At 45.5% G+C, this 15,044-nt stretch overlaps 2 protein-coding genes across 2 annotated transcripts in view; both read right to left on the bottom strand.

Moving 5' to 3' along the window:
* LOC107385751 (AMP deaminase 2) overlaps nt 1-9,745 on the bottom strand; it is a 43,373-nt gene extending 33,628 nt beyond the window's left edge. Inside the window, exon 1 of the mRNA XM_054749032.2 lies at nt 9,606-9,745. The gene's annotated coding sequence lies outside the window, so the exon portion shown is untranslated. The remainder of the gene's footprint in view (nt 1-9,605) is intronic.
* On the bottom strand, nt 1,217-9,741 carry LOC107385753 (G-protein coupled receptor 61). The gene is made up of 2 exons (XM_015959852.3): nt 9,606-9,741; nt 1,217-4,631 (listed from the first exon to the last, which is right to left on the bottom strand). Exon 2 carries the CDS (start codon nt 4,420-4,422, stop codon nt 3,019-3,021), a length of 1,404 nt encoding a protein of 467 aa, XP_015815338.1. The 5' UTR covers nt 4,423-4,631; nt 9,606-9,741; the 3' UTR covers nt 1,217-3,018.
* Nucleotides 9,746-15,044: the final 5,299 nt, after the last annotated feature.

The raw sequence follows: 15,044 nt of genomic DNA, 5'->3' as shown, positions 1-15,044 counted from the left end.
TAAATGGCCAGAATCTGTATACAGTGCCTTCTAGAGTTCTAAAAAACCCCAAAGTGCATTTTAAACAATCACTGTTTCACACGTACATCCACATGCTGGTGATGATAAGCTACAGTGTAGCCACAGCTGCCCTGGACTGCACTGACAAAAGCGAGACTGCTGTACACAGGCACCACTGGTCCCTCTGACCACCACCAAAAGCCACAGCGGGTGAAGCGCCTTGCCCAAGGACACAACGACTGCAACAGATATAATGCAAACCTGCAACCCTCCAGTTACAGGATGGGCACTTAACTCCTCTGCCATTGTTGTCCCTGATAGCGGTGACAGAACAGCTTCTAAAATAACGTCTGTAGCGTTTTTGAAACTGTAGCGGTTTTAAAATGGCGGCAGTCCACTTTGGCTTTGACCGCACTAGCCATTTGCTTGTCAATCCTGTCAGTATAAAACTCTGTTTCTCCAAACTGATGTTGTTCAAAGAGCTCCCATATCAATTTTCCACACTCTTGTCCATGGACGTAATTTTGGGGGGGGACAGGAGGGACATGTCCCCCCCACTTTCTCCAAAGTCAAGTCTTCACCCCTGCACTTTTTACCAATACTTTATATTAAATTGGCACTGGTTGAGCTCTAGGACCAAGCAGAAAACAACCATTTGTGTTGAAGCCTGTTTCCCATTAGAACATACTGTAAAGACCCCCCCCCCCCCCCCCACACACACACACACACACACACATGTCCCCCCCACTTCTAAAGCGAAAATTACGTCCATGCTCTTGTCACAAAACCCCACATGAAAACATCTGAACTATCCTTTTAGCCTCCAACCCCATGCACTCACACGAGAACATCAGCTTTTTGCAGTTTTCTTTCATTTCCTTCAACATGGACCTATTTTTATTGTAGACACTTGATTGAAATTCTAATTTTTTTAATTTTTAGATTGTTTTTTTATTTTAGACAATGAATCAGCATCACTTAATTCAGTTTTAAGCTAATATCCTCAGATTTCAGGTCTCAGAGGATTAAAATGGGTTCTTTTTTGTTTATTTAAGGGTTATGAGGAACCCAGCAATGTAGAGTAGCACACACACACACACACACACACACACACACACACACACACACACACACACACACACAAAGGTCAACGTACAAGTTAAACCTAACATTATGGAGGGTTTTATCGTTGGAGGGAGATAAAGTAACTCATACTTACAAACTCCACACAAAATTTCCCAGATGAGACTCAAACCAGCAGCCTTCCTGCTGCAAGGCATCAGATCCTTGCGGTAAAATTATGAGAGTGCACTCAAAATGTTTTACAAACATAGAAACTCTTTATTACAACAGCATCTCACTCAAGTTGGACCATGTCCTCTTTTTTTCTCCTCCAAACACATTAATATCAATTATCTACAATGGAAGTCATCCTGGTTCTCTCCGGGTACTCCGGCTTCCTCCCACAGTCCAAAAACATGACTGTTAGGTTGATTGGTCTGTCTAAATTGTCCTTAGGTGTGTGTGCGTGCGTGCGTGCGTGTGTGTGTGTGTGTGTGTGTGTGTGTGTGTGTGTGTGTGTGTGTGTGTGTGTGTGTGTTGCCCTGCGATGGACAGGCTCTCTGTCCAGGGTGTACCCTGCCTGATTGTCCACTGACCGCTGGAGATAGGCGCCAGCCCCCCCGCGACCCTACGTGGACAAAGCGGGTTCAGACAATGGATGGATGGATGGAAGTCATCCTGTTTCATACAAAACAATAATCACAGCCCCCAAATCTTAATTGAATATATTTAAACTCATGAACGTCTTTCACATTTTGTGATATTTTGTCGCAATGAGAAGAACCTCGGGGAGCTGTTGACGTTGGACTGGCACTGTCACAAAAACACCGTCTGAGAAAATATCCAAAAAACCCTGTTTCCAAAAACAATGATTTGTGTCGTCCAGTTCTGACGACACATTTAGATGTAAAACCCCAGCCGAAGCTTGCACCCCCGTTCATATTAAAACCTCAACCAGCAGGTCGTCTCTGCTGTTTCCTTACAATTTTAACATAATGTGCAGAAACGATGCCTGACAGAACACGCGTGACTGCAAAACATGATCTTTTCCTGCACTGAGGTACTGTAAAAACCCTGATCAGAACGGTAGTCAGCGAGAAGTAAAAGAAAGTCAAATCAAAAGGAAGGAAAATACTGCACCCTTGTCAAAAATAAAAAAAAACTGCTTGATAACAAATGCTTACTCACTAATAGAAAATAAGATGCACGCACTGGCAGACACAACTCAAACTTACAGTTTTACTAAAAAATGAACACTGAATCTCACTGAGCAATGTAAGGAATGCGATGCAGCGTCTCCGGAGAAAACAGCTTTTAGGATTGAAATGTTTAACGACCCTGAAGCTGAGTTACGACCTATGACAAACATCAGATCTCAAATGCATTCTTTGGAAAGCTGATAAATATAAATGAGTTAAATAAATAGTTTAGGCTCCAAAATGGACACCTCCTGATGGTTTATTATGATCTGGCTTGATCAGTCAGCTGATGGAGGCCAAAGAACGTATCAACTCCCAGAAAATTGTGCATTTTATTGCTTTTATCTTTAAAACTATTCATGAGAATTTGTAAAGCCATTTGTCTTCTTTTAAGGATTAACTTTAAAGTGTGAGGCATTAGGAAGAGTGTTTAGTGGTGATTATTAAAGAGGATTGATCCACAAGCAAAATAATACAAAAATACAGAGAATGAAACCAATTTCAAAGCTTGATGGCAAATTAGAGGATTGTTTACTGTCTGCGTGAAGCAGAGTTGTGTTTTTGAACACACTGGTGTGTTTTCTCCCTTTTCACATGTAGCGGTTTAAAGTGCATCCCAACGGCATGACTGTTTCACCGTGAATCAGAAATTAAGATGCTAGAATTGACAATATATAGTAGACACTTTTACCGGAAGTGGAAAACAGTTTCCTGAAATGTTTTTAAGGTTGTTTTAGACCTTAAAGACAACACAGATCTAATTCTCTGTAAAGATGTGGTTGTTTTTTGCCTGTTCAATCTCAATAAATTCTGAAGTTTCCTCTGCTATTTGTCCAGGGATGCGGAAATCGATGGGAATGGGCTGGGCTGTCTCAGCTGGCTGGCACTGGGCCACGGGGCAGCAGGCTTCACCCTTCGGACTGGAAGTGCTGTGAGAGTTTTGAGGATCCAAATTACAGCCCGTGCCCTGAAGAAACTGAAGGAAATTCTCCTCTATGGATCCTTCGCGGCTCGGCAGCCTGTCCTCCACTTCAACCCCTGCTCTGCGGAACAAGCAAGGCAGATGCTTGCCCAGCTCCTCGCGGATCTGCCTGTTCAGACAGCCGTAGAAGAAAGGGTTAGAGGTGAAGCAGAAGTAGCCAATCCAGGTGACCACCTCCTCTAAGGAGGCCAGGGCAGCAGGCGGGCTGGCAGCCAGGGCGGAATACAGGTGGAATGTAAAATAGGGCAGCCAGCAACAAAGGAACTGGCCACCGACTGCTGCCAGCACTGCTGCAGCCTTTCCTCCTCCAAAGGGGCGCTGGGGAGTCGCTCTGTCAGTTCCAGTGCCCGTCCCAGAGCTGGTAACCATTATGGATCTGCTGCTGAGTGACTCTGACCGTTGGCGGCGAGGCGTTTCCATCCAAGTAGGAAGTGGTCCGTGGTGCATGGCAGCAACACGAGCCACTTTGAACATGTTGCAGTACACAACCAGAATGACCAACAGCGGACACAGGAAATACACCAGGGTGAAGAGGACCATGAAGGCTAAGCGGTTGGTCCCTCCCCCAGTCCAGTGTAAGGAGCAGCGCCTGTGATTCTGAGCAGGGGGAGGTGGGATGGCCCCTCCACCTCCTCCACCAACCCCGCTACTTTCCAGAAGAGGAGTTCTTCCACTTTGCAGGAACCACGCCAGCAGCGGCAGAGCAGACATGGCCAGAGCCTTGACCCAGATCCCCACTAAGACTGAGGCCACTAGACCGACGGTCATCTTCACTTCGTAGCGCATGGGATGGATGACGTAGTAATAACGCTCCACATTGATGACAGAGATGGAGAGAATGGCAGCGCTGACGAGGCACACACTGAGAAAGAGGTAGCTCCGGCACAAAGCCTCCCCAAAGAACGCTCGGCTCGAGAGCATGCCGAGTGGCATCAGCACCAGGGCAGCCAGAAGGTCCACCACGCACAGGTGGAAGACGAAGGCAAACTTGTGGAGCTGTGGGGCCTTCGCAATGACAGCCATGACAGCCACATTACCCACCACAGCCAGCAGGTCCATGAGCAGCATTGCCAGCAGGGCTAGCGACTGAGACAGGGCCCAGCCCTCGTACAGAGAGGAGGCAGACACGTTGGAAGTGGGCTGTGCAGGTGAGTGGGAGGAATTCCACACAGACTCCATTGAAGGGTGGGGTGAGGCAGGCGGGCAGGATCAGTCACAGGCCCATCACCCATCCTTCAAAACCAGGAAGTGCAGCCAGAAAACAGTGGATCGAAAATTAGGGCCAGATGTTGCCTTGTGGTCCTGATGGTTTGGTGGTCAGGAGGTTCTAGTGTTCTGATTCCTGCTGGTTAGGAGAACCTTCTCATCTGCTGTCGGCCCCAAACACCCTAGAATAAAGGAGGACAAGTGGAGCATTAAATCCGGGGATTTTCTTCAAACGTTTAGACTAATCGTTTGGATTAATTTTCAGAACATCCACATTTGTTTTTTGTTATTCTGGATAATAAAGCAACTCCAAACCATTCTTCACTTTATTGAAAAGCTGTTCAAGCAAACTGCATTTAAAAGTTTATAACAAACTCATAGGCCCCACCCCTTTCTTCAGGCTCCCCCCTAGAGTAGTACAACACCAGCTTGCAACTGGTCAAAACTTCCAGAATCAACTCCGAACCTTCTCATTTTGTATGCTAACACATACAGCATGTGGTATTTTCATGGTGAAAAACTAGGCAGTTTGTAGCTTTCTTGCTTTAATCTTAACCTCAAAATCACAAAAAGCTCCCCATCCCCACTGTAAACAGTGGGGATGGGGAGCTGCTGACGTCAACTGAGGCTATAGTCGGACGGTGGAAGGAATACTTTGAGGAGCTCCTCAATCCCACCAATGCGCATTCCGAGGAGGAACCAGAGCTGGGAGGCCTGGGGATGGACTGTCCGATCTCGGGGGCAGAAGTTGCTGAGGTAGTCAAACAACTACACAGCGGCGGAGCCCTGGGGGCGGATGAGGTTCGTCCTGGGTATCTCAAGGCTATGGATGTTGTAGGGCTGTCATGGTTGACACGTCTCTACAACATTGCGTGGTCATCGGGGGCAGTTCCTAGGGAGTGGCAGACCGGGGTGGTGGTCCCCATCTTTAAGAAGGGTGACCTGAGGGTGTGTTCCAACTATAGGGGGATCACACTCCTCAGCCTCCCTGGAAAGGTCTACTCCAAGGTACTGGAGAGGAGGGTCCGATCGATAGTTGAATCTCAGATTGAGGAGGAGCAATGTGGTTTTCGTCCTGGCCGTGGAACTGTGGACCAGCTCTATACCCTTGCAAGGGTGATGGAGGGGGCATGGGAGTTTGCCCAACCAATCCACCTGTGCTTTGTGGATTTGGAGAAGGCTTATGACCGTGTCCCCAGGGGCACCCTGTGGGGGACGCTCCAGGAGTATGGGTGGGTGGCTTTCTGTTAAGGGCCATTCAGTCCCTTTACCAGAGGAGCGTGAGTTTGGTCCGCATAGCCGGTAGTAAGTCGGACCTATTCCCAGTGAGGGTTGGACTCCGCCAGGGCTGCCCTTTGTCACCGGTTCTGTTCATCACTTTTATGGACAGAATTTCTAGACGCAGCCGTGGTGTGGAGTGTGTCGAGTTTGGTGGCAGGAGAATCTCGTCTCTGCTTTTTGCGGATGATGTGGTCCTCCTAGCTTCATCCAGCTCTGACCTTCAGCTCTTGCTGGGTAGGTTCGCGGCCGAATGTGAAGCGGCTGGGATGAGGATCAGCACCTCCAAATCTGAGACCATGGTTCTCGACCGGAAAAGGGTGGCTTGCCACCTCCGGGTCGGGGGAGAGGTCCTACCTCAAGTGGAGGAGTTTAAGTATCTCGGGGTCTTGTTCACGAGTGAGGGTAGGAGGGATCGGGAGATCGACAGGCGGATTGGTTCGGCGTCTGCAGTGATGCGGACGCTGAGCCGATCTGTCGTGGGGAAGAGGGAGCTGAGCCAGAAAGCCAGGCTCTCGATTTACCGGTCGATCTACGTCCCAATCCTCACCTATGGTCATGAGCTTTGGGTAATGACCGAAAGAACGAGATCGCGGATACAAGCGGCCGAAATGAGTTTCCTCCGTAGGGTGGCCGGGCTCAGCCTTAGAGATAGGGTGAGGAGCTCGGACATTCGGGAGGGACTCGGAGTAGAACCGCTGCTCCTCCGGATCGAAAGGAGCCAGTTGAGGTGGTTTGGGCATCTGGTCAGGATGCCTCCTGGACGCCTCCCCGGGGAGGTGTTTCGGGCATGTCCTGCCGGCAGAAGGCCCCCGGGTCGACCCAGGACACGTTGGAGAGGTTACATCTCCAATCTGGTCCGGGAACGCCTTGGGGTCCTGCCGGAGGAGCTGGTGGACAAGGCCGGGGAGAGGACGGCCTGGAGCTCCCTAGTTGGGATGCTGCCCCCTCGACCCGGACCCGGATAAGCGGAGGAAGACGAGACGAGACGAGAGACGAGAAAATCACAAAAGCTAATGCCACCAACAAAACGTCCAGATCACGAAACACACTTCGTCCATTCTGTCTGCTCATAGCAAATGTGCAGCACACACACACACACACACACACACACACACACACACACACACACTGCTTCAGAGGAGCAGCTTGATTGATGGGTTATGAACCAATCTCTGAGAAGAGGCACCAGTGCTGGATGACGATGAGGGTTCTCTAGGATTGTGTGTCGATTAAAATATTTAGTTTTTTTGACAAAATTTGTAAAAAAATAATAATAAAAGTGTTGTAAAAAATTCTCAAACTGTACCTTTAACTAAATCCCTACATGTCAAATAATACTTGTTCCAGAATTTTGACTCAATTTATCTGAAAACCTAAAAATTTGCGAAAACTTCTGGATTTCTTTCCCGTTTTGAATATTCTGGAAAAACATTGATGAATTCAGCGTAGTCCAGTAGTAAATGAAATTACCAGAACTAATCCTAACACTGAAACTCCTTCTTCCACTGCAGCTCTTTCATAGTTTGTACCAAACCTGCAGTCCCTTACAACAAAAGAGCACTCACACATACATAGCTCATACCTGCAGGCAGGCGCGCAGATAGGGTGGGGGACGGGGGGGGGGGGGGGGGGGGGGGCTGTACCCCCCAGATTCAGATCCACCCCGATCCGTCCCCCGCACTAAGGCCAGAAAGAAAACAAAATCGGAGGTTAAGCGCTTGAAGCTCCTTTTTCCAATTACATTGAATGCGCCAAAGTGGTTGCTGTTAGGATGCAGGATGAAGCGAAAAAGGCGTATTTAAAAAAGACCAACAGTGTAAGTAGGCGGGACCGATCTGTCCGTTTATGCATGTTGGTTCTAGTTTCAGTACATTGTTGTCATTGTTGGGACTTCCTCATTATAAGTGCTGAAGCCTCATTGCTGACTTTAACAAGTCTCATCTACAAATATGATCCCTCATAAAGTTACTACTTTACACCAGAAGATAGTGGAGATGTGTAACCTTCAGGCTGAGCATAGTTAGGAAGATTTGAGTTTGAAAACGAGAGGCTCCCAGTCGGGGAGAGGAGGAGATGCGTGCAGCATGAGGAGCGCAAATATTAGATAAAACGTATAATTGCCTGCAGGTCTGGACTTTGTTGACTGATCACTTTGTCTGGTAATGACTGACTCTGATTATGAAGCAGAATATTGACTCTGATGAAGAAATTCACTCATCCAGCCGGGAAGATTGACGCTGCTGCAGCATCAGACAGCTGGTGCTGCACGAGAGGTGTGTGGAGTTTACAAGCTCCAAACGTTGGGTTTGATGTTGGTTTAACCTTCTCTGGGACGTGATGGATGTAGAAATGATGGTAAAACACCGCAAACGTGACAGACGTAGCGACAATGTAAAAAAAAGCCGTAAAAAGAGGCAGATGCCGATGCGTTCTGTATGGACGTCAAGTGTGTCACATAATCATAAAAAAAGTAAAATATAAATTTTCAAAAGAGATTTATATATTTATATATAAATAAAAACTTTCTAAATGTAATGAAAATTTCTAAATAACATAAAATACGAAGGAACATCTGTTGGTCAGGCTGATGGGAACCACTGCTCTAAGTGATAAGTGAATTTCGTTTTTTAAATGTATTTTATGTGCAGTTTTTTAGGGCTTTTATGTTTTCTGTAAAGATTGGTATGCTGAAAATCATTTAATGTTTTGCATAAAGCATGAGGTTTTGGTTAGTAATTGATTGGGAGAATAATGACTGATTTAAATAGTGGGGCACGTCTGTCAGTGCGCCCCAGGGCAGCTGTGGCTACATTGTAGCTTATCACCATCAGTGTGTGAATGTGTGTGTGAATGGATAAATGATACACTGTAGTGTAAAGCACTTTGGAGTCCTTACTCTGAGAGGTGCTATACAAGTGCGGATCATTTATCATTTATAGTGTTGATCAGGCAGAGCTTTGTAGCCAGCGTTCCACTGCGTAACGGCTTCAAACACATATATAAAAGTTAGTTTTTACGTAAACCATTGGAGGAAATTACACAAACTGACTGAGCTCTAGTTAAGGCGCTTGCAATAGTTTGTGTATGTGTGTGTGCGTGTGTGCGTGCGTGCGTGCATGTGTTTGGGAGAGGGTACATTGGAACTTTGTCCCCCCTAGTTTGAAAATCCTATCTGCGCCCCTGCCTGCGGGTGGACTTACTTGTGGTTATTGCTGAATATGACTTAGTTTGAGTGGTTTTTGGGTTTGAATGATAAACCCGAGGGTGTATCAGTCAAAACACACTTGGAGCATGCTTGTTGTCTGCTGCTCTACGGATACTTTTAATTCTGTCAGAGATGCAACAAAAGCCTGGGATGCTATGTGTCCCATTCAAAGCAATAACAGCACAAACCTGGGTATAAATCACAACGTCTCCCATCATCTGTGTGTGTGTGTGTGTGTGTGTGTGCGCGTGTGTGTGTGTGTGTGTGTGTGTGTGTGTGTGTGTGTGTGTGTGTGTGTGTGTGTGTGTGTGTGTGGCTCACACGGAGCTGCTCCCAGTTCATCTGAACCCTCCGGCCTGGTTTACTCATTCATGTGTTTGTCATAATTGAACGAAAGCCCTTATTGAGAAAGGCCACATTCCTTAAATATAAAAGCACAGCTGAAGTATCTGTTGCACTCAGCTGCACATCAGCAGCAGCAGCAGAGAAAATGAAGAGAGCTAATTCACAGAGAATCAGACACAAGGAATGGAACAGATTAGAAAGGGAGCACTGTGCACTTGAATCGGAATATTTCCTGATGCATCTGTCGGCTGCTTAGCTCTCTGAGGATAAAAACCTGCTTTTTGCTCTTATTTTTGAGCTTCACTCTAGGAATCAATCACTGTACCTTGTAAACGGCGCTGAGGCACTTCCCATAATTAGAAGAGCCAGCCTCTGCTCCCATCCCTGGATCAGCCCGTGCATCCTTCCCCCCCTGGATGACTACAGCTGCAGCGGCAGGGAATCTTCTGAAAGGATGCTGATGTAAATGCTTGCAAAGACACCAGCTCCCTCTCTGCTTTCCCCCCTCCACTCACACTCAGTGACCGCAGAGATGGAGCAGGAGGCGGTGAGAAGCAGGACCAGAGCTGCTTCCTCCGCTGGGTCCTAGTGTTCCTAATGTTCCACCCAGCCGCCAAAAATAGGACCGGAACATCACAGAAAATGGAAGATATGGGAGATGTCTCTATAAGGAGCACATGTACATGAACTTTTATCAACACTCTCAGGATACGTCTAAATAATCGTGCCTTCTAATCGTCAGATTTTTAAAAGATGCCCAGTTTTTCATTTTACTCACAAACCTTGAACTTCTGCATTTGTGCGCAATTCAAAGGATAGCTGAGGTTTTGCCAGGGGCTTCTGTAAAGTAGCTTTCAGTGTGAGTCAGTATCTTACCTGCGCTAGACAGAAGTCTGAGACGTTTGCATGGAGCGGTCCGGCTGGCAGCAGCAGCCTAACTGAGTGATCCCCGAGTCTGACTTAAACGCTCTGAATGTCACACCTTTACCCAGCGTTTACTCAGAACAGGAGAAGAGGGTTGCATTCCAAATCTGCTGCGTGGATGCTGGCTGATTTTAAAACTGCTAACAAGCTATTCCTTATTGTTTCAAGTCAAAGTGCCTGCTGTAAAATAGGCCTGTCGTGTGTTTACTTGTTACTCTGAAAGGGTCTGCTGCTCATAATCTCTCCCGTGATTTCCACATCATTAAATACAAATCATCCCGGGAAAAGCAAAAGAAAGATGAGAAAAACTGAGACTGGATGAGTTTGAAACCCTTCTCAGCAGGTGTCCTATCAGAATAATCCGTTTTCTTTGCAAGCATCACACTTTGTGGTTTCTCTGACCCATTTTCATCTTGAACCATCGTTTTCCACCTGCACCGTTCTGAACGAGTGGCCTTCATGCGACCTTTTGCAGGCCATTAAGTCATGAATGCTCTCTGATCTCTAATTCCCATATTTCTGGCTCCTCTATCAATCTATTAATTATATCAACAAAAATTTAATTAGCCATGTGATGCAAAGTGTGTCGTAGCACAAGCTTTCCTGAGACTAGAAGGCATGGATTAGGCCAGGCCAAAGCCTCCACACTACCAGCTTCTCAAACAGGGACTCTTGTTGCCACTGCTACAGTTCATCTCATTGCTCTGTCTGTGGAGGACAATGAAATCTGGGTTATTATGGATAAAGCTCCGCTGAAGGAGTGGGCATGGAGCTGCTGGGTCCTGGGCGTTTCATTTGCATTTGCAAAGTTCCTCACAATTAAACACATAACATTTGCATTTGATGGAAATCACATCTTGCCTCGCTTTCACCATTAAAACCCCCGCTGTGATTTACAGGGATGTTCACTTGTTGTTTGGTTAGTTTAGTTCTCTGACAGAAACCGAGGAACATGTTTGTGTCGAGGTAGAATTTATGTCTTCTAATTAAAAAAAAAAGAGTTTACCAGTTTTAATGAATGTTTTAGCCTGGACAAAAATAAAACTGAGCTGATTTTCATTGTTTTTTGAAAGTTAAAAGTCTCTAGTTCACTTGGAGTAGGTTCAAAACCAGAAATACATCAGTTACCAGATAATTTCACCCCTAAAAACTGAAAAATAAAACGTGATTTTTCCCTTGAAAGGTTTGAACCGTTCAGCTAATCAATCAAACACGACAGATCAGATTAATGTAACCATTTGAATATATCAGCAATATCCTTTCAAACCCTTCTGCCAGTTCCACTGAACTCTGGTCTCTCACAATCACAACTGATGTTGAATCCCGAGGATGTTTTCTGTTCGTCTGACTGCTGACAGGCAAACATCATCTCATGTGTCCTACAATAAAAAGACATGATCCATTTGGGTGCACAGACAGCGCTTACTACTGTTGTCATGGTGAAAGTGTATTAAGATGACACAGAGGAGAGAGGAGAAACGTTCTGGAGCACGGATGGGATGAAACGTAAAAAATGAGAAAAAGGTGCAGGTGTATGGTGTCATCTCTGTGTGTTTGCATCTGTATGTAGTTATGTACGCTAGTGTGTGTGTGTGTGTGTGTGTGTGTGTGTGTGTGTGTGTGTGTGTGTGTGTGTGTGTGTGTGTGTGTGTGTGTAAATGTGAGAGAGCACACGTATCAGGTGTTGACTCGCGACAAAAATAGCACAGTCTTGCTCGGCCAGCAGCACCAATCACTGCCACCACAAATACAATGGTTTCCATGGCAACTGTGAAAATAGACTCCACATTCGCACTCAGAAATAGCAAAAGGATGGTGCAGTAACCCCAGAGAGCCACCTTTCTCTCTCTCTCTCTCTCTCTCTCTCTCTCTCTCTCTCTCTCTCTCTCTCTCTCTCTCTCTCTCTCTCTCTCTCTCTCTCTCTCTCTCTCTCCCTCTCTCTCTCTCTCTCTCTCTCGCTCTCTCTCTCTCTCTCTCTCTCTCTCTCTCTCTCTCTCACACACACACACACACACACACACACACACACACACACACACACACACACACACACACACACACACACACACACACACACACACACACACACACACACACACACACACACACACACACACACACACACACACACACACACACAGCTAATAATAACCAAACCCACACAAACAGCAGCACTCAGATATAAAGTCATCCCGTTACATTTAGTGAAACATAATTGTTGCTGCCTACACAAACAATCAACTCCAATTCAAATGCACTTACAGTGTGGGTGTGATGAGGCGGGGGCAAACATTAACCTGCCTTGGTGTTTAATAACAAAAAAGCAATGGCACAAAAAGAGAGGAGCGCTGAGATGGGCAGTACTGCAGCTGACACAAGTGGAGGAGAGGTTATTTACACAATCCTAACGAGAACCCGTCTCATTATCAGGTCATTTGTATGCGTAGAGAAATGTGTAAGAGCGATGCCGCAGCAGATAAAAGGGTGGATGTTGCCTTGGAGACTCTTAGATAAAAAAAACTTTATAGCAAAGTCAAATTTATTAAGATTCAGAGCTTTTTCTAAAAGCCTGTACCCTTGGAAACAACAAGGAAAGAAACAAGCTTAACAGTAAAAATAAAACTGGTAAATGAGTCATTCAATGCCAACTTAGCAAACCCTCCATATTCATCTCAGGGTTTTCTGATTAACATCACTGCTGATAAAGATCTTAAAACTCTGAATTGTGTTTCACCACCTCTGGTAAATCTGTTAGTGGGGCTGAGGCCAACTAAACCGGGAGAATTATCAAAAGTCATTTTAAAATTTAAGACAATATGTTCATTTAGCATTATTTGATCCTGCAGGTGTTATATTAATGTTCTTATTATTATGGGCAAAATAATTTCAAATATCGCTGCAAGGTCATTAAAAAGCCACAATATTAGCATTATAATTATAATGATGTCAGAGTCAGAATAAGATTTGTCGCCATGTCGGTGAGAGGCTTATCTACTAGGAATTTGTTTCGGTGGCAAGGTGCAAACATACATTCAGGTCAAAGTCAGGTCAGGCAGTATTTACATTAGGATACATCAAATAACAAGAAAAGAAATATAGCCAGAAAACAATCATGAATGTAGGAATGTGGGTGACCGGGGCATTTCTGTGTGTTTTGGCCATTCATCGGTTGTTCAGGAGCCTTACAGCGGAGGGGAAGAAGCTGTTTTTGTGTTGTGAGGTTCTAGTCTGTAAGGACCTGAACCTCCTGCCTGAAGGTAGGGTTTCAAACAGTCCATGACCAGGGTGAGAGGGGTCAGCTGTTATCCGACCTGCATAGTTTAGAACCCTGGAGTTGTACAAGTCATGTACTGATGGAGGGCTGCATCCTGTTACTTTCTCCACTGAGCGCACTACCCGTTGCAGTCTTTGTTTGTCCCTGGCAGTGGCTCCCGCGTACCACACAGTGATGGAGGACGCGAGTACTGATTCGATGATGGCGGTGTATAACTGGATCATCAGCATGGTTGGCATGCAGAGCTTCCTCAGTTGATGTAGAAAGAACATCCTTTGCTGGGCCTTCCTGGTGAGGGTATTGATGGACACCTCCCACTTGAATTCATGGGTGATGGTGGACCCAAGGAAGCGAAAGGGGGTTCACGGTTGAAATCTGGTTGTTTGTCAGGGTTACGCTGGGCAGTGGAGCCGGTGTTCTCCTGACGTCTACAATCATCTCCACTGTCTGCTCGTTCAGCACCAGGTTGTTGTTTCTGCACCAGGATGCAAGGCGCTCCACCTCTCCTCTGTATGCAGACTCATCCCCTTCTGAGATAAAGCCAACGAGGGTGGTGTCATCCGCGAACTTGATCAGTTTCACCGTCTGGTGGTTTGAGGTGCAGCTGTTAGTGTAGAGGGAGAAGAGGAGAGGAGAGAGGAGCAGCCCTGGGGGGTTTGGGTGTCTGAGACTAAGTCCTGCACCAGTGTGACCGTAAGTTTATAGTAACGCCTCCCAGGAGTCTCATTTCTCTGCATGTGGAAAACAAATGTCTGCACAAACGATGAGGTTGCTTTTTAGGTCAGAGTTCTGCAACCTGTGGCTCTTAATAGTGTAGCAATCAATACATATTAATTATGACCAATAAGACGTGAGGATTCCATAGAAATATGAAATATCAACCCGATTGATCTTTGAATGTTTAATCAGAAGATTCTAGGGTTCTTTGCTTCTTCAGGGACCATAAACACACTTCGTATTCATTCAGAGTCAGTATATAGTTTATAAAATTACTTAAATTCTTTTTCCTAAACTAACAATTTATACATGAGTACATATGTACATATGAATAATGAGAGTGATGTGGTGGATGTGAGATGTTGTGATAGAAGCTAGATGTTGTACCATACTAGGGATGTGTATTTTTGAAATTCTGGCGATACGATACATATCACGATACAGGGGAGACGATACAATATATCACGATATATTGCGATACGTTCAGTCAGACGTTACAAGCAATTTTTTTTACTGGATTTATTATAAGAATGTTCAAGAAACAGTCCAAACCGTTACGTAACATGTTTAACATGAAGTATCTGAACCATGATGGAGGGATTTACATGTCAATGGTGGAAACAAAACCTGTTGCACACTGCTGCCAACTAGCGAGTGGCGACTGAATTGCACAAAACGAAAAGAAAATACACAAATGTTTGCATGTAAATTCTTTCAAGAATTAGATACACAGCTTTTGAATATCGATGTAATAATCGCAGGAAAAAATATCACAATATATTGCCATATCGATATTTCCGATACACGGCTTTTGAATATCGATATAATATTGCTGGAAAAAATATCACG

The sequence above is a fragment of the Nothobranchius furzeri genome, chromosome 3, assembly GCF_043380555.1.
Source record: "Nothobranchius furzeri strain GRZ-AD chromosome 3, NfurGRZ-RIMD1, whole genome shotgun sequence".
NCBI classification, from domain to species: Eukaryota; Metazoa; Chordata; class Actinopteri; order Cyprinodontiformes; family Nothobranchiidae; genus Nothobranchius; species Nothobranchius furzeri.
Note: the sequence above shows the minus strand (reverse complement) of the source record. Positions and strands in the feature narration are given on the sequence as shown.